Source organism: Gadus morhua, chromosome 9, assembly GCF_902167405.1.
Source record: "Gadus morhua chromosome 9, gadMor3.0, whole genome shotgun sequence".
Classification (NCBI taxonomy): domain Eukaryota; kingdom Metazoa; phylum Chordata; class Actinopteri; order Gadiformes; family Gadidae; genus Gadus; species Gadus morhua.
Genome location: NC_044056.1, coordinates 8,438,207 through 8,464,545, shown reverse-complemented (window position 1 = coordinate 8,464,545; position 26,339 = coordinate 8,438,207). Strand labels below are relative to the sequence as shown.

General features: G+C 48.2%; 2 protein-coding genes across 2 annotated transcripts; one reads left to right on the top strand and one right to left on the bottom strand.

Moving 5' to 3' along the window:
- Positions 1-11: 11 nt before the first annotated feature.
- On the bottom strand, positions 12-22,686 carry pik3c2g (phosphatidylinositol-4-phosphate 3-kinase catalytic subunit type 2 gamma). The gene is made up of 33 exons (XM_030366353.1): positions 22,557-22,686; positions 21,363-22,000; positions 21,049-21,128; positions 20,394-20,551; positions 19,803-19,917; positions 18,579-18,690; positions 17,837-17,907; positions 17,277-17,340; positions 16,066-16,191; positions 15,769-15,799; positions 15,122-15,305; positions 14,693-14,815; positions 14,217-14,345; positions 13,890-14,004; positions 13,545-13,678; positions 13,050-13,238; positions 11,989-12,082; positions 10,960-11,054; positions 10,163-10,343; positions 9,603-9,710; positions 9,135-9,227; positions 8,660-8,789; positions 8,069-8,205; positions 7,492-7,661; positions 6,861-7,017; positions 6,134-6,243; positions 4,984-5,173; positions 3,913-4,031; positions 3,466-3,562; positions 3,319-3,382; positions 2,948-3,027; positions 2,473-2,598; positions 12-2,008 (listed from the first exon to the last, which is right to left on the bottom strand). The coding sequence occupies exons 2-33, from the start codon at positions 21,927-21,929 to the stop codon at positions 1,862-1,864; spliced, it is 4,296 nt and encodes a 1,431-aa protein (XP_030222213.1). The 5' UTR covers positions 21,930-22,000; positions 22,557-22,686; the 3' UTR covers positions 12-1,861.
- A 1,013-nt stretch (positions 22,687-23,699) lies between these two features.
- Positions 23,700-25,396, top strand: LOC115550947 (small integral membrane protein 29). The gene is made up of 4 exons (XM_030366356.1): positions 23,700-24,314; positions 24,469-24,494; positions 24,724-24,826; positions 25,098-25,396. The coding sequence occupies exons 1-4, from the start codon at positions 24,195-24,197 to the stop codon at positions 25,143-25,145; spliced, it is 297 nt and encodes a 98-aa protein (XP_030222216.1). The 5' UTR covers positions 23,700-24,194; the 3' UTR covers positions 25,146-25,396.
- The last annotated feature ends 943 nt before the right edge of the window (positions 25,397-26,339 follow it).

The following is a 26,339-nucleotide window of genomic DNA, read 5'->3' as shown; positions in this document are numbered from 1 at the left end:
TTCCCCAGAGATATAAATACCACCTTTTATTTTCAGAGGATAAATGTGCCACATAGTTTCTGACTCTGCCGGTGCAGCAGAGTAATTCTTAAAAAAAAAAAAAAAAAAACATCAGTAAAATAGATCCTTACGGTTTCAGAGGAACACTAATCTATACAATGTCTCTGTGTGCTCACCACTAACGGGCCGTGGTAATGATTCGATGGCAGAATAGCAGGCGGGAGCAATACATGAATCATTCATAAGGAGGCAGTATCAGAGGAGGGGGGGGGGGGGACTCGTGTGATGGTTCTCTGAAGACGGCAATCGCATGCGCAAAAACCACATGTGAATATATTATTAATGCTGGGACAATAAGACGAAGGGAGTCCCCCGCGGTCGGGATTAACAATGTATGACCACCACATCAAAACACTGTAGTAGGCTGTTAGGCGGATGCAACACGGCTGCAGCGAGGAGCAGTGTCTCCAGTGCAAAAGTCAACGGAAAGTCATATGAATAGTAAACCTCGGATCCAGCGATAATACAATGTTGGAGCAGAACCTATTGGGGCCGGGAACCAGAAGTCTAGACCGAAGAAAACTCATCCGCGCAAGTGGACTACGCTTTCATAACCACACAGCATGTATTTTTTACAGTGGTCAGTCTGCACGGTGTTGATCTGTAACCTTTGCAGACACTTGCAAGTGTGTGGTGTCTGTTTAAACATTAATGGTTCGGCAATCAAGCGCTCGCAGAGTCCCGCCTCCGGCGACGTGATTGGTTTAAACAAATACGAAGCATAAACAGGTAAACGCACCTTTCATCCGGATGGGCGCTCGCCTGCCATCCGACTTGGATATGAGATTAAAATGAATGGCAGAGGTCTATAGACAGTACATTGAGATGAATGGTGAGGACGGAGTGAATCCAGTGCAGTCCCATCTATCCACATCCATCATCATGTCTGATACGTACGGCACTGACAGTTTGCAAGTAATAGGTGCGTGTGTTTGGGCACCTCTTTAGATGAAGTGTGGATTGTATTGAGGGGAGACGGGCGGGGTGAAGGTGAGGGTCAGTGTGCAGCCAACCCTTGGACACCCACCAGACACGGAGCTCATGAAGGCAGTGTGCTGAGAGAAGACAGGTGCTGCTACCCTGTCTAGACAGTGAGAAGCCCGCCGCGACGCCCAGAGAGCATCACAACTCACGTGCTACCTCATTATACAACACTCAAAAGGCCAAAGCGTAGAAAACCCACGCCCCTGCTTACCCCAGGGTAATGTAGGGAACGCTCACGCATGCGCGCACACACACACACACACACACACACACACACACACACACACACACACACACACACACACACACACACACACACACACACACACACACACACACACACACACACACACACACGCAAACAAACAGTAATTTCAGTGCAGAATTATTTGGTGAATATTTCATCAATTTCCGGCCCCCAAGTCCATCTTGCATCTCAGTCAGATTAAGGAGTGCCCTTTAAAAAATAAAAAAGGTGAAACAGAAAAAGGAGAAAATACTACTAAAACGGGTCAGCAGGATAAATACAATCACAGTGGTCAGTCTCTTTTTCATTCTTTTTGAGTTGTCTTGCTTCCCAACAGCATTCGTAACATCATAGAACCAGTCTGCTAGGAGCGTGCGGGGTTTGCAAGCGAATGAGCCTCCTTACTCCACAGATCCATTCTTCAGTGCGGCTGTTCTGTTCTCCAACTCTCCGTCAGGAGTTTCCATGGGAATCCCATGCTTTGCCTTTCCGTCATTCCGAGAATTGTAATATTGCTGCGCCCTCTTGTGGCCGTATCCCGTCACTACAGCTAGCGGCGCTAGTGGTGAACTAACAATTGCAGAGCAGCAGCCACTTCTCCTGGTCCAGATACGGATCCCCCAGCTGAATGCTGGTGGCTGCCACCAGTTTATTCTTGCTCTTCACCTTCACATCCAGCACTGTGTGTTCATTCACCGTGACATCTCGGTATTCTAGCTGTGGATAGAATATATATTTTTATTACACGTAACATAATGTTAAAGTCATCACAATCAAATTCACACTGTTCGTACACTTTTTCCTTTTACTTCTCTGACCAGCCTACGACCAAAGGCTAATCAAACAAGCTGGTTTGGCCACTGATGGGTGTCTACATACGACAACCATAAAGGTTTTTAGGGTAGGAAGGTATTATGGGATGTGGATTTACACCGCCTGGGATCGTACTGCGGGTCAGAGTCCACTTGTTGTAACTCTCGGATACGGGCCATAACTGTTGCTTCACCCACATCACTGTGAGCGGGGGGTGAAACGTCCCATGGAAGAACTTTACGAATGGGAAAATGTTAAATACCCCAGGAGGCAAAGGTCGATAAAACTAAGTCCTATCATGCCCTCCTCCCCTGCCTCACCCTGCTGTGGCAGAACGAGGTACACCTGTTCATTGGGTGTTCGGTTACCAGTTCGTTGAAGGTGGGGTTGATGTTGCTGCGGACCACCTTGGTCTTCCTCTTCAGGGGCTTTTGGAGGTCCTGGTTCAGATTCAGCACCACGTAGGGGTCTGGGATGGAGCCGTTGGCCGTCCGCTGGTCAGATAACAAAGTATAGACTGAAATATGAGCTGATGTGAGCACAGAGACCACTCGTGGAGTAGCAAGCATAGAAACACACTACAAATGGAAAGGCAGTGGAAGTATAATTTAATAATGAATCTAATAACATTTATTTTTATTACAATACGTTTTTATTGATAAAGACCAGTTTACCCAGAGATAAAAGTCGAAATAGTACAAATGATTTATACTGAATAACAAAATGGAATGAATGTATGCATGAATTTGGCAAATAAGATAAATTCACACAAACGATGTGAAATATTTCAACTACCCTGAAATATAACTGCATTGCATTATGGGAGAAGCAGCACATACTTACAATGTTTTTCAGGTGCTTCACCATGACTGAGAGCTTGTTCTCAGCATACGTGATGTAGAGCTGGATCTGAGGACTTCCTTCTACGAAACAGGAAATTTCAATTTATTAGGACTCATATCTAAATTCTAATTTAGATATGAGCCAACACACAACCCATACCCCACTCTCCCTACCACGCAACCCCTCACACACACACACACACACACACCCAACCTACCCCACCCCCCCTACCACACACACCCTACTACCACACCTTTAGCCAAGAGGAAGGGCACAAAATAATCACAATTTTATTTATCTTTTTTTTTTAAGAAGAAGAAGACAGCTTTGGTTCCTGATTCGATTTGGTTTTCCGCAAAAGTTACCATTACCATTAATTGGACTTTCTTCACTTGTCTTGGGCCCGTCTAGTAACAAGCTGCAGACAAACTCATTCTGTAGGGAGCAGGGACAGACAGCGCTGGGTGACTAGTTGTTCAGCATGTGATCTGTGTGACCCTATAAGGGGAAGACTTTACCCCTTTGCCCGGCCCGTTCAACAGCTCCTTGAAGTACTTGTTGAGCAGGCTCATCTTCCTGCCCGGGTTGAAGGACATTCTGTACCAGCAGGGGAACCTGAGAGAGACGGAAAAAATGCCTCAGGTAACAAAACAAATCATAGAAAGGGAGAATGGTGGGAACAGCGTACGCGCGAGTGTGCGTGCGCGTGCGTGCGTGCGTGCGTGTGTGTGAGTGAGTATTCGTGAGTGATTTGAGTGTGTATTCGTGAGTGACAGTGAGTAAGTATTCGTGAGTGATTTGAGTGTGTATTCGTGAGTGAGTGAGTTTGTATTCACGAGTGAGTGAGTGTGTATTCGTGAGTGAGTCGGTGTGTATTCGTGAGTTAGTGAGTGTGTATTCGTGAATGAGTGTTTATTCGTGAGTGAGTGTGTATTTGTGAGTGAGTGAGTGTGTCATCGTCTCACTGCGGTAGAGTAGACGCAATAAAGTGTTTCTGCAGCTGCTTGTGAATCAGCTCAAACTGCCCAAAGGTCTTCTTGATGGTCAGATAACCATCGTCGATGGTCACCCTCACCTCAAAGGTCTGCCCATGAAAGCAAAGGAATAGGGAAATCGATTGGCTCTGCCATCTTAAACGGAAATATCAGACACTTTTAAATGTAAAGTAGCAAGGTTTTCTACTCTGTGTAAGCAGCAAACTAAACAGGAGATTAAAGATTGCTTTGTTTGTCCCTGCGGAAATCAGTTTTGGTAAAGGCTTCATCATGAATAAAAAAATAATACAATTATAGTGCAGGTATAATCTTCATAGCAAAAAACAAAGACAGTTACAGACAAATTGCGCCGCACAATTGTGTCCATACATTAGTGCATGCAACACAACCCTTCATTTCCTTCCGCCTTATGCCCTGAGCTCAGGAGATTCCCTGATAGCGGAATAAAATACTTTGTATTCCTATGTCGGTATCATTTTCCTGTTTAATTGGAAACCGTGATCATTTCCCCAGCCTGTTCAACAACGCATTGTAGAGAACCCTTGTAGCTGCAGCCAATCCTGTCTTCTCCAGAGACACGTGTTTCAGCCCGTGCAGCCAGCCGGTTCACCCTGACCACCGATAACACACATCTGATCAAAGACTCGGTGGGACGGAAGTGCACACAGCGGTAGCTCGCTCGTGGCACAACACGCTGGTGTGAGTGAGGGCAAGGGTTCAGACAACCACACGGCTCACTGTACTGTATGGAGCCTCATTAAGATGAACCACCAGGCGAAACGCACGCACGCACGCACGCACGCACGCACACGTACACGCACACTAAACTAAAAATTGCTTAATTTGGTCGACATCACTGTTACACTCTTCCTAAATGTGTCTCGGGATAAATAGATAACGAACATTAGCACAGAGCCCAATGTATACCGAGCATCTTATCATGTGCAGGAAATAAAAATAAAATGTATTCTATTTATTAACATGCATTAACTACAATCTGCAACCTATTGGACCGATGGGGATCGGAGATGCAGGACTCACCACGGTCTTGCCGTTGGTGCTGTAGTTGTCGATGAGGACCTCCTGGATGTTGGAGCTGCTGTTGCCGCTGACGGTGCTGGGGCCCGGGCTGTAAGGGAGGGCCGCCGCCCCTTCCTTCTTGCCCTGGGCCAGGATGTGGCTCAGGTAGTTCAGCTTCACCGTGAAGCAGTCCATGCTCTTCTTGATCTTCCTGGGGGGGGACAGACACACGGCTGGTGTTGCTGCAGGCTGAGATATCTGACTTTAGAATATTTGTCTAGAACAGGAGTGCCCAACCAGTCGTTCGCGGTCTACCAGTAGACCGCCGACAGCTCCCAAGTCGAACGCGAGGGGTGAAGAAAAAAATAAAAATAAAATAAAAATAAATAAATTAAAAAAAGTATTTGCGCGGGACATAAACGCGCAGTAGCGAATGCGCTGTCAACAGTAGTTGAAAGCCGTCAACAGTAGTTACGCACTCCTAAACGTTGATATGGCTGAGGGGAAACGAGCTAAGACCTACCATTATTATTGTTGAGAAGGTACCGTGCGCAGACAGAATGAAACCCCCACTGAAGTCCCCCCCCCCCCCCGCTTGGAGGTAGGTTTGCAATGTTGACACTGGACTGGTAGATCTCGGGAGGTTGGCTACTTGAAAAGTAGATCTTGGGTCAAAAAAGGTTGGGCACCCCTGGTCTAGAATCTGATGGGAGACTTTTTTGACCAATCAAGTTGCTGGAGCCGGGATATGTAGAATTACAATGGGTCAAGTCCCTTCTAAAAGCTTTATCCGCTCGTTTGTTTGTATAGGTTTCCCTTGGTATGAATCTCCTTATCGAAACAGGAAACAAGGTGTAACTCCAGCCTTTCGGTTTCTAGTTTACGGCCCGTGCTCTGAGCAGTCTCCCCCGGGAAGTTATAACATAGTAGAACATCTGGATCAGAAGTTCTGCTCTAACAAAGTAGGACTACTGGATCAGAAGTCCTGCTGTCACCTTTGTAGGACTCCTGGATACCAGATTAGGCGTGTTAAGGTAGGTTCATGTCTAGCCTCCATGATGCAGGTGTTGAGGAAGGACTACTAGTGTTTCAGGCCTCCAATGGGAGAGGTTGTGTGTTCCGACCCCGTGAGAGGTTGTGTGTTCCGACCCCGTGTCTGCTGCTGACTCACCTGGTGAAGAAGGAGGTGGCCTCCAGGTCTGAGTCGTGGGTCCTCAGGTTGTTGTGAACGTACTGCAGGTCAGCGATGGACCTCATCTCTGGCAGCCCGGCGCCCAGCATCTGCACACACACACACACACACACACACACACACACACACACACACACACACACACACACACACACACACACACACACACACACACACACACACACACACACACACACACACACACACACACACACACACACACAGCGTTAGATTAGCTATAAATATAGGGGATATAGATGTTTTGCTGAGGTTAGTGCAGCTACAGATATAGGGGATATCGCTGTTTAGCTGACATTAGTGTAACTATAGGTGATGATTTAGAGGATAGCGGAGGAGGATGGTGCAGGTAGGGGGGTCAGTGTATCTATAGATATAGAGGATATAGGTGTAGCTGAGGTTAGTGCAGCTATCGATATAGCTGTTTGTATGAGGTTAGTGCAGCTGATAGATAAAGGGGATATAGAGGGTCGGTGAGGTTAGTGATGTAGATATAGAGGATATAGGTGCAGCTGAGGTGAGTGCTATAGATATAGAGGGGAACTGAGGTTAGTGATGTAGATATAGAGGATATAGGTGTAGCTGAGGTGAGTGCTATAGATATAGGAGATATAAATGTAGCTGAGGTGAGTGCTATAGATATAGGGGATATAGGTGCAGCTGAGGTTAGTGATAGCGGTGGGCGTACCAGCTCCAGCAGGCTGAGCACCAGGGCAGAGCGTCTGCGGATCACGTTGTAGGCGTCGCAGCAGAGCTCCACGAAGCGATGGAGACCCTGCGGGTCCCGGCCCCCCCCGGTGATGAAGTGCTGCATCTCCGAGCTGAAGATGAAAGGCACGCGGTCTCTACACACACACACGCACACGTACACACACACGCACACGTTAAGTCAGTTGAGCTTGTTATGCTGAACATCAACTAGATGAGCATCAGAACACTGCTGTCTTCTATAGCTCCACAACACCGCTCAGCCCAGAGGTCAGGTTAGTGCTGGTTAGGGGGGATTGGACCCCCCCCAGCCAAGTATTGGGATTGATTCCCAGTGTCGGCAGTTTATCTATGTCCTAGAGCCAGATGCCAAAACACAATTCAGAATTCACTGTATATCGCTTTAAACCATCGGCTTAGATTACTAAATAGAAGAAATATTAAGCCAAAGATGGAGCTTATTTGAAGTTATTTGATCCATTTCCATATGTATGTACCAGCTCTTCTTGTCACAACTTTGATTAGAAGTATATTTCATTTGATATATATTTTATTATAATTTTAAAGGAATTATTATAATGAATTATTAATTATCATGACCTGAAACGTACCTTTTGATGTTGGCGAACTTCTGCGCGTTGCCCATGATCTTGCCGAAGTCGATGTGGAACATGTGTCCGCTGTGCTTCAGCATGATGTTGTCGTTGTGCCGGTCGCAGACGCCCAGGATGAAGGTGACCACGCACCAGCCCGCGCACGAGTACAGGAAGTTGAGGACGGCCTGCAGGCACCGAGACACACGCAACATGTTGAATAAGCGTCAAGGTCTGGCTGGTCGATTTATGATCATCTAAGAGGCAACTTGGATCTAAATGCTATGTGAGGAATACCACATTCAGATCCCCCGAGCCCCGCCTAGCGTTCAGAACCAAGATGGAACCAGCATGGCTGCTAGGTCCATTTAGTTCCCTCCACCCAGATAGCATTTAGAACCAAGGTCATAGCTAGATCCATTCAGTTCCTTCACCCAGCTTGCTTAGAACCCAGATGGCTGCCAGGTCTGTTCAGTTCCCCTTCACTCAGCAAGCTATCAGATCCAAAATGGCCGCTGGGCGTATAATGCCCATAGCACCCATCTTAAGCAATCCCTGCTCACAATTAAAGCCGTGATGGGGCTAGGGGTCTGACCTCATCGTAGCTGTCCTTGGTCTTGTTCCTCATGTGGAACCACTTCTCCAGGGTGTCCTGTCGCAGAGCCCCACCACGCCCCCACTCCTGCTGGATCTTGGCCAGGGTGACGGCGTCCTTCACCACCTCCACCAGACCTGAACACAACAGGGGAGTCCACAGGGTGTTCCGATACCAATCGTTAAGTTCTGGGTTTGAGCCCGATGCCCTCGACCTTACCTGCTCCTTATACCACCAGCTGTGAGTGTGATTAGTCGTTACAAGCCGTTTCAGAAATCTGCCTTTTCTGACATCACAAGTGGGCGTGTCCACCCAGATGTGTCCATCATACATCGAGGTGAACACATCCACTTGTGATGTCAGAAGAGGCAGATTTCCTAATCAAACCTGGGGGTATAATATTGGACCTTTAACATATAAATATGAATTCAAAGAAAGAGACGACGGACAAGAAATGACTTCTAAAAGCCTGACAGCTTAATGAAATGGTCAACATAAAGACACATACATGAGGTTAGACATCTGTCCCTATAGCAGGCTCATGGATAAGGGGGTTATCATGCAAACAGACGGATTAAAGATTCAGCTGACCCTGGTCTTTCCCGGTGGACAGACATCTGTAGGTGACCATGCGCATGTCCAGCCCCTCCTCCAGCCACAGCCTGTCCATCACGCGCACGATCTGCATGATGAGCGCGTCCTGCCGCAGGCTGTCTCCGGTCTGGGGGAACACAACCGCTGGGTCACTGGGGCACACTGGTAACTTGATGCACACGCTAACGTCACTGCACCTTTTGGGTTACATCTAAATTGTTGAATGCACGTATTGTAGCTTTGTACAAAAGCGTCACCTAAATAAATGTAATCACACACACACACACACACACACACACTTTATTTGATAAGATAGCATGCGATAGTGCATTATCATGATCAGTTCATGCCATCATCTGGTTATGATCGTCGTTATCGTTCACAGTCACATGGTCTCCTTATCAGCCACAGTCCCTTGGGTGGTTGAACCCGGCTCCCTAACGTCGTGAAGACACAAGGTACTACTATCCACCTTGCAGATGACCCTGGTCTTCCTGGCCAGGGTGTCGGTGCAGACGAACGAGATGTCCAATGGCGCTGCGTTTGAGTTGTAGAACTTGCAGGCCTGAGGGAGACACAGAGCAAAGAGCATCACACTCTCCTCCACGGTCAGAATAGGGTTTGTGCGTCACAATGTCATACCGCAAACCGCCTCCATTTTGGGAGCAGAGGACCATTGGGATTTCCGTTATTGGGACGTTTCTTGGGTTATTGTTTTGAAATGATGAAATGATTTTCCTTATTGTAAGTGGCTTTGGATAAAAGCGACTGCTAAATGCCCAAAATGTAAATGTTGTCATAATTCGGAGATGACGTCTTCTCAAGAGTCCTACGGCTCTCTTGAATACTTTCAAAATGGCGGAGAATCGCCAACAAATAAATCCCATGATGCATCCTGATGTACGAGCCCATATATGGTCCTGAGCAGGTCTCTCCTTACCTCCACGTCCACCCCCTTCACCTCGACCGCCGCGTCCAGCGGCAGGCGGCACGTCTTCCCGTCAATGAAGAAGTCGTTGACCTTCCACCGCTCCCTCTCCAACACTTCCTGTGGGGCAAAGAGTCAGACACTCAAACAGTCGGACGCTCAAACAAACAGTCAGACACTCAACCAAACAGTCAGACACTCAACCAAACAGTCAGACACTCAAACAGTCGGACGCTCAAACAAACAGTCAGACACTCAACCAAACAGTCAGACACTCAAACAGTCAGACGCTCAAACAAACAGTTAGACACTCAAACAAACAGTCAGATGCTCAAACAAACAGCCGGACACTCAAATAAACAGTCAGACGCTCAAATAAAGTCAGACCCTCAAACAAACAGTCAGATCCTCAAACAAACAGTCAGACCCCCAAACAAACAGTCAGACCCTCAAACAAACAGTCAGACCCTCAAACAAACAGTCAGACCCTCAAACAAACCGTCGGACAATCAAACAACCAGACGCGGTGCCTATGGTGGTGGCGCCGGTGGCTGAGAAGCCGGGCGCCGTACCTTGCGCTTGGTCTTGTCGGCCAGGCGGACCTTCTCGGCGGCCTGCGTCAGCAGCGCCACCAGCTGGGCCTGCTGCTCCAGCTCCTTCCTCAGGGCGCGGCCCAGGCAGTGCTTCAGGGCGGCCAGCACCTTCCCCAGCCAGGCCCGGTAGGGCCCGTCCAGCATGGCGTCCACCAGCAGCCTGCCGCCGCCACCACAAGGACAGACACACACACCACCAGGACAGACACACACACCACCAGGACAGACACACACACCACCAGGACAGACACACACACCACCAGGACAGACACACACACCACCAGGACAGACACACACACCACCAGGACAGACAGACACAAAGACGAGACAGAAAGACACACGACCAGGACAGACAGACCCACCACCGGGACAGACAGACCCACCGTCAGGACAGACAGAACCACCACCACGACAGACAGACACAAAGACGAGACAGACTATGGTGAAGACTTTTGGGGAACAAAACGGTGTGCAGTAAGCTCTGAGGCCAGGGTCTTGTGTTACACAATTAATGCGGTAAACATAAATGTTTTGTGTTTTCTTGGTTTACTTCTTGATTGATTCTGCTGAGACTGAATTCACACTTTTATTATTACGTATTTTTATATTAATATTGGACCAGATGTTCCCTTTAAGATGAATAAAGCACTCATCCATCCATCCATCCCAAACAGTGAAGCCAGCATACTTCATCCCCCTAACACTGCGTTGTATTTGGGTATCAGAGGATGGTAACATTACTGTTGTGATGATGGTTGCAGCATGGCCTTGCTCACCAGTACAGTTGTTGGGCGATCTTGATGCTCCTCATAGACCTGTCCAGCAGCAGCATCACCAGGGCGCCGTCCAGCTCCCACTCATACTTCAGGGCCTGGCAGGGGAGAGACCGACACCACACAGCACCGTCATCACTCGAGGCTAGGCGAGCGGATCTCTAGCACTACATCAAATATCATCAGGATACATCCAGGCTGTTCAGAGGGCTTGACTTCGGCAGAAATTACATTTTAAAGATGTTAAAGGATGATTTCAATTAGGAATGTAAAATTAAGCAACATCACACCAGAGGGAGTAGTTATACTGAATATCAGCTGTGAATCTGCGACACTCTCCCTATGGCCTCAACCTACGAACGAATAAAAGACCAACGATGTTCACAGCCTTGATTGTCGTCAGTCTGGCTGACCTCGAGCAGTTAATAAACGACATCTGATTATAATGTGTTAATTAATTAATCATTTATTCGGCTCCTCCAACAATAAATAGTTCCGCAGCTGGACTGGTACTGGACTGTTGCCAAGCAACACAAGCATTTTCCTGCACACTGGCTCTCTACTTTGTGTAGGTCCGCACGTTGCTGCAGGCCAGCTGCTCTGTATCGCGGTCATATATCTGAACGTGTCAGTTTATTGACAGTTAAATAAGAGTCTGTTGAGGGACGCTTTTGACAGCCTACAATCTAATAGTCTGTTATGAGATAATCAACTGCACAATGTATTGATACATGCCTAGTTAAAAGTCCCAGTGCTGCTCTACTCTATATCAACACTCATGGAAGGCCTCTTGTCCAATGAAATAAGTGGGAACTTCTATGTGAAGCGCTTTGAGTCTGCCTCGTGTATGAAAAGTGCTATATAAATAAAGTTGCCTTTCTTAACTGCTGTATAATAAGTTAAGATAATTAATGATTACAACTGCTGAATAAAGTCCTCTTTCGACTGTTTTACACTGGAAAATAAGATCTCCACTCTAGGCTAATCTTGTGGGTTGACATTGCCCTGGGAGGGGGATGGGGTTGCTCCTACCTGAACCAGCTGTGGCAGAAAGACCTCCAGCTGTCCGTGGGGAAGCTGCTCAAACAGCTGCACCGCAGCGCGCCTCACCGTGGGGTCCGGGAAACTGGACCGGGAGTCGGGACAGGACTTCATCAACTAATACTACAAGTATTCTGATTCATTTACAGTAAGGTCTTTTAGCAGACGCTTTTATCCAAAGCGACTAACAATAAGTACGTTTGTCAGAAGAAAAATAAACAATATATCGCTGTTGGCACAGTAAGGATGTTCATAGAACTAAGTGCCAAGAACTAACAATCACTAGGTTAACCCATTCCCCGTACACATCAAAGATAGCCAGGATAAGGTGCTACAAGATGTCAGCACTATTTTTAAGTGGCAGGATGTACATACATAAAATAAGTGCGTAAGAGGGTTGTGTGGGGGTGACTCAAATGTACAACAGCTCTAGGTTCACAAAAAGGGGAGAGCATCCAGTACAAGTCCACATATTCCAATTAAATAATAACAATAAGATCAATTTAAAGTACAAAGACTTGCTGGTGGAATTGTGTTCTGTAATTTCTGTAGCATTTTAATCTTGGTCTTATTGTTGTGTTGAATACTTCAGTTCATGAATGATTCATGAACTGATTCCATCAGTCATCACGGCCAAACCTTTTCCCGTCGGTTCATAATCTTTGACGAGGGTATAGCGTTTAATTAGTGTTGCAACCATAAATGTCAATGTTTCACCTTAATTGCTGAGGCAATTTGCTATGCATCGTAACGTTTACTTGTTTCCATGACATCCACCACGCTGTCCATAAGCCTCTGTGATTGTCGACCAATCACATAAGGGCACAACGATTGATTTTCCAAAAGATTAATCGAATTGAATTACACTGATATGTCTCTCGCCAAATGTCGGAATGAAATAGAACTAGCTTATTTTTTATAAAAAGATGTGAAATTCAGCACAACTCTTCCGGAAGCACAAGGTTTTCAGAACGACCACCTGACTGCCCGGGTCACCTGACTGCCCGGGTCACCTGACTGCCCGGGTCACGTGACCGCACCGGGCGCCCCACCTGTCGGACAGCAGGAACAGAGCCTCCTCGGGGGTGGAGATGGGCCAGTGGTCCACCACGCCGTAGATCTCGGGCAGGTCCTCGGGCTTCCAGCAGGGGGCTCCACCCAGCAGCAGGTGGAGGGAGGTGACCCCCGGCATGGCGCAGTGCCTTTTGGACCACAGGAAGGCCCGCTCGTTCTCCGTGAGGCTGGAGGGGGGACACGGAGGTATGGGTCACGGTGTGAGGGCCGAGGGAGTAAGCAAGCATTTAGCGATCTTAAGAAATGTAAACACACGTCTGAAAGGGACGTTTTACCGTTTAGCTGTTTGGCATTAAGTCAAGTCGTTAACCCATAATCCAGATGGATGCACACGGGGGTAAGGCATCTTATAATGGCTATACAGTCCGACTGCACACATTGGGATTCGAAACGGGAACCCTTCGGCCGGCAGTCAAACCCACTAACCCACACACTAACCTGTGATGTAAGTAAAGAACGTTGCTCCTACTCACAAGCAGATGCAGTGCTTCTTAGACAGCGCCGACATCTTCTTCTGCAGCTCCTCAAACGGCTGGTTGAACAGCACCGCCCCCGGCACCACCTCGGGCCTCTGGTACCGCCACTCAAACTCATCTGGGAAGTCCAGCTAGAACGAGACACGATCACATTTAGGGCAGTTCGCAGACGCTTTTAACCAAAGCGCCGTTTAGTACGCTTAGTACGCCAACGGAGGAGTACTGACAAATAGGTACGGCTAATCGTGGCTAAGCCCAGACCCCGCCCACTTTTGGCGTACCACTAGTCACAGCGGGTCAGGGGGCAGAATAGGTGCGGTGTGTCCACTAGGGGGGGCTGACCTGTAGTATGACCCCGGTGGGCTGCTGGAGGCCGTCCGTCAGGGAGGGGGTGGGCGGGCCCGGGGGCTCCACCAGCGTGGACATGCCCAGTAGCACAGTCCCGCTCACGAGGGCCCTGCACACACACACACACACACACACACACACACACACACACACACACACACACACACACACACACACACACACACACACACACACACACACACACACACACACACTTTCAACTTTGCTGGTGCCGACTGTGTGTATGACATGCGATAGTACGTGTACTCCAACACCGTAATGCGGTAAAGGGCACAGCGGTTGCTGCGGCCGGGGGGGTACCTGCAGCCGAACAGGGGGAGCACGGCCCAGCGCAGAACCTCCTGGCTCTTGCCATGCTTGCAGCCCATCAGGTGGAAGCTCAGCATGGACTCAAAGGGCAGCTTGTTCACCAGCATAGGGAACACCATCCTGGGACGTACCAAACACACACACACATGAGTACCCACATGACAGACACACATACGCACACGAGTACCCACATGACAGACACACACAAACACAATCAGTCAGTCACACACACACACACTTCTAAGATACAAGGAACTGGAGAGACAAACTAAAAGGACAGTTTTAGGATGGCAGGGATTCTTGCAGCAGGCAGACACGTCTCACTCACACACACACACACACACACACACACACACACACACACACACACACACACACACACACACACACACACACACACACATACACACACACACACACACACACACACGCACAGGGTGATATTTTGCAAACAATCACGCCCTCACTTTCGGTTGCACTCGATCTTGTTGCCTAGCGACAGCGCGGTGCTGATGTTCTCCGACACCGCCGCCTCGCAGAGCTTCTTCCCTCCATGTGTCAGAACACAGGAAATGGAAAAGTAATCAAAACTAAAAGGATGACAGAGACAATCCACATAGTTCACCACCACTGTTCAACCGAGAATGTGTTTCAATGTGACATTCAGGTTTGGGGACTTTGCTTTGTTGTCATTTTTGTGAATGCTTGCTTGTGTGTTTGTGTGTGTGTGTGTGTGCATATGTGTGTGTGCGTGTGCTTGTACTTGACAGCACTAAATGCTTATAGAACGGTTTGCAAGAGTGTTGTCTTGTTGTTTATGTGTGTCTAGTAAAAACAAGTATAAAGACGCGCACGTGTGTGTGTGTGTGTGTGCGTGTGCGTGTGTGTGTGCCCACCTGTCCAACCAGTTAGGCTGCAGTTTGTAGAGCGCCGCGGCGGTGAACTGCAGGATCTCCGTGTTGTCCTCGATGCGGCGCGTCACAGCGTCGTGGCCCAGCGCCGGGCCCCTGAAGTCGGACTGGAAGCTGTCGAACACCACCTTCAGCATCTGGAGCAGACCCTGCTGCAGCAGGGCCAGCACTGGTGCGCACACACACACACACACACACACACACACACACACACACGATCAGAAGAGTAACTGAGGACATAGTTCTGGATCTCTCAATGCAGCATCTTCTTGTGTACCCGTCTAATCTAAACACAAGCAGCATTAAGCTGTCTTGATTTTTTGTGAATCACTTTTGGATTAACACATTCATCAAAAAAGGGCATATTGCATATCTTGGAAAACAAACAAAACGAAAATGAAAGGTCATTTTAGAAAGGCCATTTGAATGTAGGGGAAAGTTAATAGGAAATGCCTGAGTGTGGGTAGGGCTGTAGTCACTGTGGAGGAAGGCAGGTGACACTAAAACTTCATGTGTGCAGATAATCTGTGCATACACATTTTTCCGTGGAACAAAAAGAATGCTTCATTTGTTTCACCCCCCCTCTTTTGGTTTGGATGTCCCCATGTGTGAATTAAAAATGCTTCACTCACCCATCTCACAATGTTGCATATCTTTACCAGCCTGGAAAAACAATAAAAAACAGAATGGAAATTATAAACTGGCTCAATGGAACGAGACAGTGTCCGTTCCTCCGTGTAGGAAGACCATCACGTAAAGCCCGGTTTGACTGTAGAGAAATCCTAGTTTTCTGCCTGTGTTTACGTGACATATAAACTCAATCGATGATTTGGAGTGTAAACCACTCATTCATCAGGACTACAACACAAAAACACATCTGAATTGCAAAGCCAAGTCCGCCATGTTGTTCTGTAGTCCGCTCGGCGTACCAGGGGAACGGGCTTGATCCGGTTCAGCATGCCAATGGCCTCCTCCAGCTGCTGCGAGGTGACCCCACACAGAAGGCTACTGACGGTCCGCACCACCTCCATGATCACCTTCACGTTCATCCCATGCTGAGGGAGGAAACACTGGTTACTAACACGCTTATTACACTGGGATGAGGACGTTAAAGACATGCATTACACTGTGTACATGAGGGCTCATAACACTGGTTAAACAAGCTTATTACACTGTGAATAAGGGACATTAAACACATGTAGTATTACACAGTGTAAAGGTGGGCTCATAACGTTTATTATACTGTGAATGACGAAGTTAAACACTTGTATTAAACTATGTAAATTAGGGATAACACTGGTTACAAACATGCTTCTCAAACTGGGAATGACGGCCTCAAACACATGGATAACACCATGTAGAGGAGGGCTCATAACACTTTTTACACAATAAGGATATCAATAAATACACTTATTACAGTGTAAAGTTAACGTTAAAGGACAATACCAGTCTGGGTAATATAACCATCGCTGCCGGTTCTCCTGGTTTCACTAAACTGTCAATATAATCTTTGAACAAGTAATTAAAAGATATAAAGTACTTTCCAAAATGTCTGCTGTTCCCATTTTATTGTCGCTAAATGCTCCTTGGCCGATCAGTTACCAGGAAGTTATTTAGCCAAATAGCTTTGTGTCTTTAGTAAGGCTGGGTGAAACGCCGCGATGGTTTCATCACCCAGACCGGTGTTGATTGATTGATATAATTTTTTTATTGACACATGTACCAAGGTAAGGAAACAAACCTAAGTGTTTTTCCTTAACAAAGAAATACTAACAAAGGCTAAGGCTTTCACAGCTCAGAAAAAAAATTGTGCTGATGACTAAAGTTAGAGTCAAGGTTAATTCTAGTGGTCTAGAGATACACGGATAGGACCTTAAGTCAGAGTTAAGGTTAAGTCTACTGCTCAGGGATTACACAGGTGTGACCTTTATTTAGAGTTAAGGTTAAGTCTAGTGGACGAGGGATACTCAGGTGTGACTTTAGGTTGAGTTAAGGGCACTAGGGCTACTCAGGTGATACTCTAAGTCTACTGACCTGGCTCTTCAGAAGCTCTAGGGCTACTCAGGTGATACTCTAAGTCTACTGACCTGGCTATTCAGAAGCTCTTGGGCTACTCAGGTGATACCCTAAGTCTACTGACCTGGCTCTTCAGAAGCTCCCTGACCTCGCGGGCGTATCGGTTCAGCATATCCTGCAGACTCAACCTGGAACCACAGACACACTGGGCAGTCAGACAGACAGGTAGGGCAGCCAGCCAGAAAACAGACAGACAGACAGGCAGGCAGGCAGGCAGACAGACAGACAGACAGACAGACAGACAGACAGACAGACAGACAGACAGACAGACAGACAGACAGACAGACAGACAGACAGACAGACAGACAGGCAGGGAAGTAGGCGGGCCGGGAGATAGAGAGACAGACAGACCGACAGACAGAAAGGAAGGGAGTCAGACAGACAGATAAGAAGTGAGACAGATAGAAGAACAACCACACAGACAGACAGGGGTATAGACAGACACCCAGACAGCCATGGAGGCAGGTTGACATGATGGTGTTTGTCACCACTACACACTACTGTTGACAGTTGAACCATGAGCAATGAAGGGAGAATAAGAAGAGCGGCTGAATGCACGGCCTGCATTAGGCGACGTCCAAAATAAAATCTAAAAGCGAGCCGTTTGTGGGCCAGTGTTTGTACCTGGAGATGAAGAAGACGAGGGCAGGGCCCAGGTATTTGCAGAGATGGCACGGGGCCTTGTCATCCTCCTCCTTCAGGGAACAGAACGTGAATATCTGCTGCACATTGCTCCAGCACTGTTCACTACAGTGCGCAGAGAGTCGACGCCTGTCATGTGAAATGCGCTACAGACATACTTCACTACACAGGCATACTTCTTTCTTTGGCATGTATTTCTATACATGAAATACAATCAAATAATAAGCCAAATATTAGCATGACATTATCCCTCAACAAAGACTCAAAAGGACAGCAAAGACGTTAAGCCATTTACTCCCATCTATATCTGACTTCCCGATTGCTGCAGTAAAAAAATCAAAAAACACTGGAGGTGATGGGTCAACCGAACATAGTCAACGTGCTTTGGGGTGTGTCACACACACACGCACACGCACACACACACACACACACACACTCTGGACGTAGGCGGGCCCATCCCCGGTCCCTCCTCCTGGGTGAATGATCAACAGTAGAGCTCTGTCTGTGTGTGTGTGTGTGTGTGTGTGTGTGTGTGTGTGTGTGTGTGTGTGTGTGTGTGTGTGTGTGTGTGTGTGTGTGTGTGTGTGTGTGTGTGTGTGTGTGTGTGTGTGTGTGTGTGCGCGCGCGTGTGTGTGCGTGCTGCTGTGTGTGTGCGTGCTGCTGCTGCGTGTGGTTATGAAGCAGAGGCCTGGAGGGTCCCATGGGGGAGGGGGAACACACTCACGTCCCGGGCCAGGCTGCGATTCACGCTGCTGATGTGGAGCAGGCGTAGCGGGACGTCCCGGTTGAACTTCTGGTACCGCTGGATGCACTCGTGGTCGCCCAGAGCTTTGTCGCTGTGGTAGAGGGAGGTTCATAACGTGAGACACGCTGTTGATGGGAAACTGCAATGTTTCCACGAGGAGAGTTACATAGTTGGGGTTGGAGTTGGATAAGTCAAGAACGTTAATCCTGGATCAATGTAGAGACGTCAATGGAAACGGGCCAACTTCTCTGGGGAAACAGAGTTTACGCTTGGAACTTAGTAGTCTTGTATTAGCAAACAGCTGAATGTGATGGTTCTCCTTCAAACAAGTTGATGACCCACCGCTCCCTGGTCTGTCATGAAACACATTCAATGAAAGTCATTTTGATAAACACATCTGCTTAATACTAAATACTAAATCAAATTATCAAATGATGATGAAAATAGGGTGTTACTCAAGTATAAAGGATGGCATGGTCGTAAACTAAGCACTAAACATTGCGGAGCATTGAGAGATTCTTTGGATAATGAGGAGGGCCATAGAAGTTGTATGAATCAGCTGTTCAGCTATCAGCTGCATCGCTGCTCTGATGGTGACTCAGTGGTTAAGTGGTCCGCTAAATCACGAAGACACACAAGGGACATTCACACACACACACACACACACACACACACAACAGCCTCCCATCCACATGAAAGCTGTTGACCAGGCGATGGGGACCTTCCCAACCAGATAACGAGTGTGAGGGGCGGCAATAGCTCAGGAGAGATCAGGCCCTGATGTGGAACCACGTGCCTCCCAAAAATGTTAACTGTGCGACGCAGCAGCAAGGGCTGTGATTGGTCCGCTCACTAAAACCCGACGCAGAACCAAAACAGGTTCACGACTGCGTTGCAGCGTCTGCTTGGTCCTTGCGTTGCGTCGACGTGGAACCATAACTGAGCCAGGTGCGGTGTGTCCTCGCCGGGCGGCAGCTGCTCAGGTGGTAGAGCTGGTTGAATGGAAACCGGGAGGTTGCTAGTTCGATCCCCGGCTCATCCTAGCTAGAGTGTCGAGGTGTTCCTGAGCAAGACACCTCGCCCTAACTGCTAACATAAACTGTCGCCCTGCATGGTTGACTCTGCCGTGAGTGAAAGGTTGTAAGTTGTTTCGGATAAAAGCGTCAGCAAAATCCCCTAAAAGTAAATGTGAGTGTAACATACTTCTGGAGGAACTCCTCAGAGTCACACAGCTTGAGGACGTAGTACGGCCGCGTGTGGACGGGGATGTCCATCACATCGCCGATGGTGTCGATCAGGTTCCTCGGCGTCTTGTTCACTGGGGAAGGGAAGGGGGGGGGGGGAAGATAAGACGTGGGGTGTGTTTAGAGCAAAGGGTTTATTCTCTCACAACCCCAAAAAGCCTCCAGGGTCGAGGATTATCTCCATGGTTAACAGTAGATGACAGGGTGTAAACATAGTTGGAGGACATGAATACTGCAGGTGTGAGCCTGGAGTACAGACGCAAAACCTGACTAGACTACCATGAATGAGCTATTAATGCCTAATGCGAGATAATTAGCATGTAATGATAATTGGTTTATGGAAACACCCAGACTATTCTAGAGGGCTGAAAGCACGCGTGTTAAGTGATGCGTGTATGTGCTAAGGGACGTATGCGTGTCTGTGTCTGTTAAGGGAGTGTGTGTGTAAGTGTGTTAAGGGATGAGTGAGTGAGTGAGTGAGTGAGTGAGTGTGACTGCGCGCGCGTGTGTGTGTGCCTGCTAACTGTTGCGTGTGTGTCAGCTCTCTTACAGGCACTGGGGTAGGGGATGGGGCAGTTCTGCCAGTCGCTGGCCACGATGAAGTTGAGCTGGGCCTGCTGCAGCACAGCGGGGGGTCTGGAGGCCAGGTGGGCCATCACCACACCGGGGTTACACTCCTGGTCCCCGTGGGGGAACTTCACCGCCAGCCTGCCCCGCGCAGGGAGGGAACGAAACACACCTTAACACACTGACACACTGACCGTCACACACACACACACACACACACACACACACACACACACACACACACACACACACACACACACACACACACACACACACACACACACACACACACACACACACACACACACACACACACCTCTTCTATGTGCTTATAAACTACTGATCTAAGGGTACATAAAGGGACATAAGGGTACATAAATTAACATTTGATTATACAGCAAAAAGCATTATTACATATAGCATTAGCATAGGGGTTAGGGTAAGGGGCAGTGGGCCAGGGTTAACCCTAACCCTATTAAATAATGAATAAAGATGGGGATAAACATGTCACACCAGACCAGATACACAACATTCTCGCATCTCCATTACAACTGGCTTCTGCCACACACAAAGTCACATTGAACCAGACTAGAGGAATGAATGAGATGAGGCCAGTGCTGAGCGGGCCGGTGTCTTACATGGACGCTGACAGGCAGAACGCCGCCATGCTCCTGGTGCTGCCCTGCGGAGCGTCCAGGAGAGCCACCGTCCATTTGTCCTGCACACACACACACGCGTGTGCACACACACACACACACACACACACACACACACACACACACACACACACACACACACACACACACACACACACACACACACACACACACACACACACACACACACTTTTAATAAGCATTTTGTTGTTCTTGTAATAAGACCCTTTTTGTCCATGTAGTAAAAAAGACATATTTAAAACTTCCTCAATGTTCAGATAAGGAGAGGAGCTCACGTCTGTGTCCGTCCCGGAGCGCTTGATGGAGGGCACCGTGAGGTCGCAGGAGAACCTCCTCTGGACGACCCCCGGGGGGGGGGGCCTCCTCCGGGGGACCGGAGGGGGCCCCGGCCTGGGGTGGAGGCGCCAACCGTCCGCTACGTCCGAGCCCCCCTCCCTGGCCCCGGGGCCCGCGATGAGGCCGACCGGCGCGGCGGCGGCGTGCATGGCCTGGAACCCTCCGCGGGGGGGGGGCGCGGGGGGGAGGGACGGGGGCGGGGCCGAGGGGGCCAGGGACGGGGGCGGGGCCGAGGGGGCCAGGGGCGGGGCCGACAGAGGCGGGGCCGAGGGTCCTAGGTCTGCCAACAGAGTGAAGGCCGGGGCCGCCGCAGCACCGGGCGCCGGGGCCGACTGAGCCGGGGCCGAAGCGGCGAGCGGAGACGGTTCGAGGGGCCCCTGCACCACGACGTCACCGATGTCCTCGTACAGGTTCTCCTCTGGCGCCTGGGGAGGGACCGTCTGGTCCTGCGGGGAGGAGCGTCTGAGGGCCCTGAAGGCCGGGTACGGCAGTCCGGAAGGATCCATGATGACATGATAGGGCGGCAGCGCCGTCTCCGTCTCTCTTCTATCACCCCTCTCACAGCTGAGGTACCGGGCTGGGGAACACGGAGCCAGAGAGCGAGGGTGGGGAGTTCAGGCCGGGGGCTTCAGGCCATGCAAGGTTCACTCCTGGAGCGCGCCCAAAGGACTCTCCTCGGTGTAATGATTAACAGGGTTTCAGATGGAAACACTCCTCAGAATGAGCCACACACATAGCTAAGTGTGGGAGACTCGAGAAACGTCAAACAAAGTGGCCTTTCTTTATCATGAAGCATGTTGGATTACTGTGCGGCCATGATGCTTCCGAAACAAAGATGTGTTGTATTGTGTCTTTTGGACACATAGAAAAATAACTAAACAAAAAACTTTTTTTAAACTAAATTTGATTAAACTCTTAAAAGTCTATTGTTGTTAAAGAACAGGTACTAAAACCATGACATGCTCTTTAAATATTAAACACATCATCATACATGACCAGATGACCATGTCCAAGTTTTCTATCTGTAATAACTTGAAATATAAGTGGGTAAGGAAAGTGATCTCTGCCCTATAACTAAGCAATTAACTAACCATCTAGTTGCAAGTTTATATTGATTCCTGGCAGGGACTTACCTTTCAACTAATCCATTATGGTGAAGCTGTTTCTCCGGCAATGCTCGGCAGGTTAAACTAGAATAGAAATGAAGTCTTTGACTGTAACCCTTTCCTTCCTCTCCTCCCCCCTTCCCTCCCACATCCTCTCTCTCTCTCCCTGTAGCCGTCAACAACACTCCCCCTGCTGGCGAAGACAGAGAAACACAAGCACCGCATGTTCACTTCTCCGCTGCCAAGCAAAGACAGATAGAAAGATTTGAATGCTACAAATTTTTTAATAGCATTTACCACATCTGGGTCTGTTTGCATTGTGTAGCGTTGTTGAGGATTGTCTTGACTGGTGGTCATTTTGGATCTATTACCCCGACCTTTCACCTCGCGGGGGACGCAAAGGTTATAAATAAACCACAGGAAGTCATGACTGAGGGCCGGGACAAAACGCAGACACAGATGTGCTTCCACCCAACAGCTTTGTGCTGTGTGGTGGACGCAGGGATTCTCCCTCACACAATGGGTGATTATGTTGATGGACACTAAATATACTATGTGCTATGTGGTGGACGATTTTATCTAGGAGTCTTCCATAGCCCTGAGGCAGATACAGTAATAGCAGGTGCCAGGGGGAGGGCCAAGAGGTATTTGAACCCCCAACCCTGCTACCGTTAATAACATTAATACTAATACTATTTAACATTTGTTGATGCGCTAATAAGCATTGTTATATATAGCGTTAGCATTTTAATATAACAGTTAACTAATACTTTAGTGATCATTAACGTGTGGTGTTTATGCCTAATAATGGAGTTCATGTTGAAACAGGTTATGGTGTTCCATTTCAACTATCATATTCATTTATACATTACTTAGAACCATTTGGGTTAACCCTTACTCTAAAAAACAATGTTCTTTCATAAATAGTCAACCCTTTCCTTATGCCAAATAATATTGATTATTACTGCATTAACTCATTTTAATTACTAGCACATTCATGTCCTTCTTATGGTAACCGGTTAACCGGTTTCCGGAAAACGCACAGTGAGGCGTTTCGACCACGAGGAGCGGGTAGACCTCATCCACTCCTCGCTCTGGAATGCCATCCATCGAGTTGAGGTATTTAACAGCTGGCTCCCTTTCTCTCTCTCTCTCTCTCTCTCTCTCTCTCTCTCTCTCTCTCTCTCTCTCTCTCTCCCCTTTTGTGTTCAGTGTTCTTCACGTACAGTTACGTCAACCTCGGCTACGTATGGCTCTTTATTACACACTGCGAGTCTGACTCATGTTCAGGTAAGCGTTCGCTGGAGCTGTAGTGAAGAGATTGATACGTCTTACAGTAACCCCCTCCCTCCGAGGAGGAAGTTCCCCAGCGCTCTGCCAGTATCACTGCAGTCCCCGCTCGAGTGGGTTCCGTACTTCCTGTCAGTCGACTCGTCTCAAGCCACAGCAGGCAGCAACGACACACAGAGCTCTTAACGCGGCAGTGTTACTCCGTCTCGGAAAGTTTGAGTTCAGCGACCCTGCCGCCAACACCAGTGACGCCACCACAACCTCCGCCACCGACGCCACCAGGATCCCACAACAAAGCGGTGTCTTCACCCAACCAGCCGACCCCGTGTGAACCGAGCTCTGGAGCGGAGGGGATGGGAACGCGCGGTGCAGGACATGGGGCTGACCGCCAACGCCACCAGCCCCGACCCTTCACCCCGAGGGACCCTTCATCCTGTTTACCTCGTCGTGGCCGCCGTGCTGCTGGCCAGCATGCTGGTCTGTCTGATGGCCGTGGTGAGGAGATCACGTCTTTTTATGGGTCATAACGGTGCCAAGTTCACTTGGCACCTCACCTTTCATTTCCTTTCTCACAAGTTCAGACCTGTCCCTACTGCCTCTGTTGCATTATTATCATAACCTTAATCAATTCTCATACTTTCTCTTACAGGCGATTTACTTCAGGCGGAGAGCAAGGTACCGTAACAAACGTATATTCTATGTCTATATAATACACACACATGAAACCTAGAAACCTATTTTCCACCGATTCAATAATGAACACCTTTAAACCGGATGATGAGCTCCTCTTTACGAGTGGAGTTGTGGGGTTGGGTCCACATTGACCTGTGGTGTGACTCTGACCTGTGACTCTGACCTGTGACCGACCCTTGGTGTCTTCAACCCGTGTTCTTCTGGGCTCCAGGCTCGATCAGCTACGGCACAGGCTCCTTCCTCTCTACACCTACGACCCAGCCGAGCAGGAGGAAGACTGGGGAGAAGAGGATGAGGAAGAGGAGCGGCTGGAAGTTAGCAAACCGTTTCTTAACATATGCATGACCTATATGATGCTTCATTCCCCATACACTTTAAACGTGGGGAGGAATTTATGTAATTATCAAAGCCATGCTTCTAAGGAACATGAAACATTATGTTTTTGAATTTGATCCCATGTTGAGTAGAATGGATGTCTCCCTATCTTTGAGAATATTGAAACATCCAATATATCCCCTTCTTTGGATAATTTTGCTGAATTGAGATCCTAACTGAAGTTTCACCATTCTGTCCTAACCCCGGCAGGAGTCCCTGTTGAAGAAGAGACAGCTGGCCTTTACAAAGGAGGAATGAGTCCAGGACAGAGAACACAGCAATGTTTTACTCCATTTAAGACATTCTATTTTGTTACACAAAATAAATTATTTATTTTATTTAAGAGAATGGCCAACCGGCTATAGATGTATGTATAATGCTTTTACATTACATTTAACATTTTACATGTAGTGATTTGTGTCGATATTGTGCTTTGGTGACCCATGGTGGTATTATATATAATGTATTCAATATTCTTATTTTTCAATAAAAAAAATAAAAAGATTAAATCTGTTCAATTTCCTAATTGAAATCCCATGTTAAATATCTGTGTACAGACGAAAATTAATGATTGTGATAAACGGATTTCGAGAAATCCCCTGTTGTAATTAATTGCTGGACTGTACCACTGTACCACAGCACAGGGGGATTCCTGCTGGCATAGACTCAGCCAGCAATGTTGTCCACAACCAAGACATACAACTTGAAAAACCTACCGCATTATTTTACACACACACACACACACACACACACACACACACACACACACACACACACACACACACACACACACACACACACACACACACACACACACACACACACACACACACACACACACCCACCCACCCCTCTGTTGCTGGAACCTTCTTGCTGCTCAGCGATGTTTGTAAGCCCCCATACGTGATGGGTGCGAGTATTGATACCATGCTTTCCGCTGCCTCAATAACTACCTCATGTTTCTACCTGACAGTTACTTGCTGACTAGGAAAGGATTCAGGTGAGGAAAGGGTGACCCTACACATTCATGAAGGTCACGTTTAGAGTTCACTATGGGGCTCTTCAATAAATGAGTTGGAGAATGGAGGGTAACTTTTAACAGGACGATGGTTAGTGAAGAGTCTTAGGCTTATGTGTATTAACAGAGTCTATGTCTATGTGTCTGTGTGCATGGCGCAAGATGTCTTATTTGGCAGGTGAAAGGCAGGGGTTTCATTTGGTATGTTGAAAAGTATCCCCGTGGGAAAGTGGTACAGTCCAGCAACATGTTACCCCTGGGGAATAAACTATTATCCCCCCCCCCCCCCATGGCTTCGTGCCGTCTCTCGACCTCAGGGCCACCCAGCTGGGGTGTGGACCACGTGTACATCGGGGAGGCCTGCCCTGGCCTCGGCTACTGCACCAGCGGGCTCCTTTTTTTGCATTCTATCCTTCTCAGTTTTCCTTATTAAT

What these genes read in the sequence shown, in the direction of transcription:
- pik3c2g (XM_030366353.1), bottom strand. Translation starts at nt 21,929, where the DNA reads ATGGATCCTTCCGGACTGCCGTACCCGGCCTTCAGGGCCCTCAGACGC. An exon ending in CCGACAAGACCAAGCGCAAG is followed by an intron (nt 9,711 to 10,162) that starts GTACGGCGCCCG and finishes TTTGCCCCACAG; the next exon opens with GAAGTGTTGGAGAGGGAGCG. An exon ending in GTCCACCGGGAAAGACCAGG is followed by an intron (nt 8,206 to 8,659) that starts GTCAGCTGAATC and finishes TGTTGTGTTCAG; the next exon opens with GTCTGGTGGAGGTGGTGAAG.
- LOC115550947 (XM_030366356.1), top strand. Translation starts at nt 24,195, where the DNA reads ATGGGGCTGACCGCCAACGCCACCAGCCCCGACCCTTCACCCCGAGGG. An exon ending in TGGTCTGTCTGATGGCCGTG is followed by an intron (nt 24,315 to 24,468) that starts GTGAGGAGATCA and finishes TTTCTCTTACAG; the next exon opens with GCGATTTACTTCAGGCGGAG. An exon ending in TACTTCAGGCGGAGAGCAAG is followed by an intron (nt 24,495 to 24,723) that starts GTACCGTAACAA and finishes TCTGGGCTCCAG; the next exon opens with GCTCGATCAGCTACGGCACA.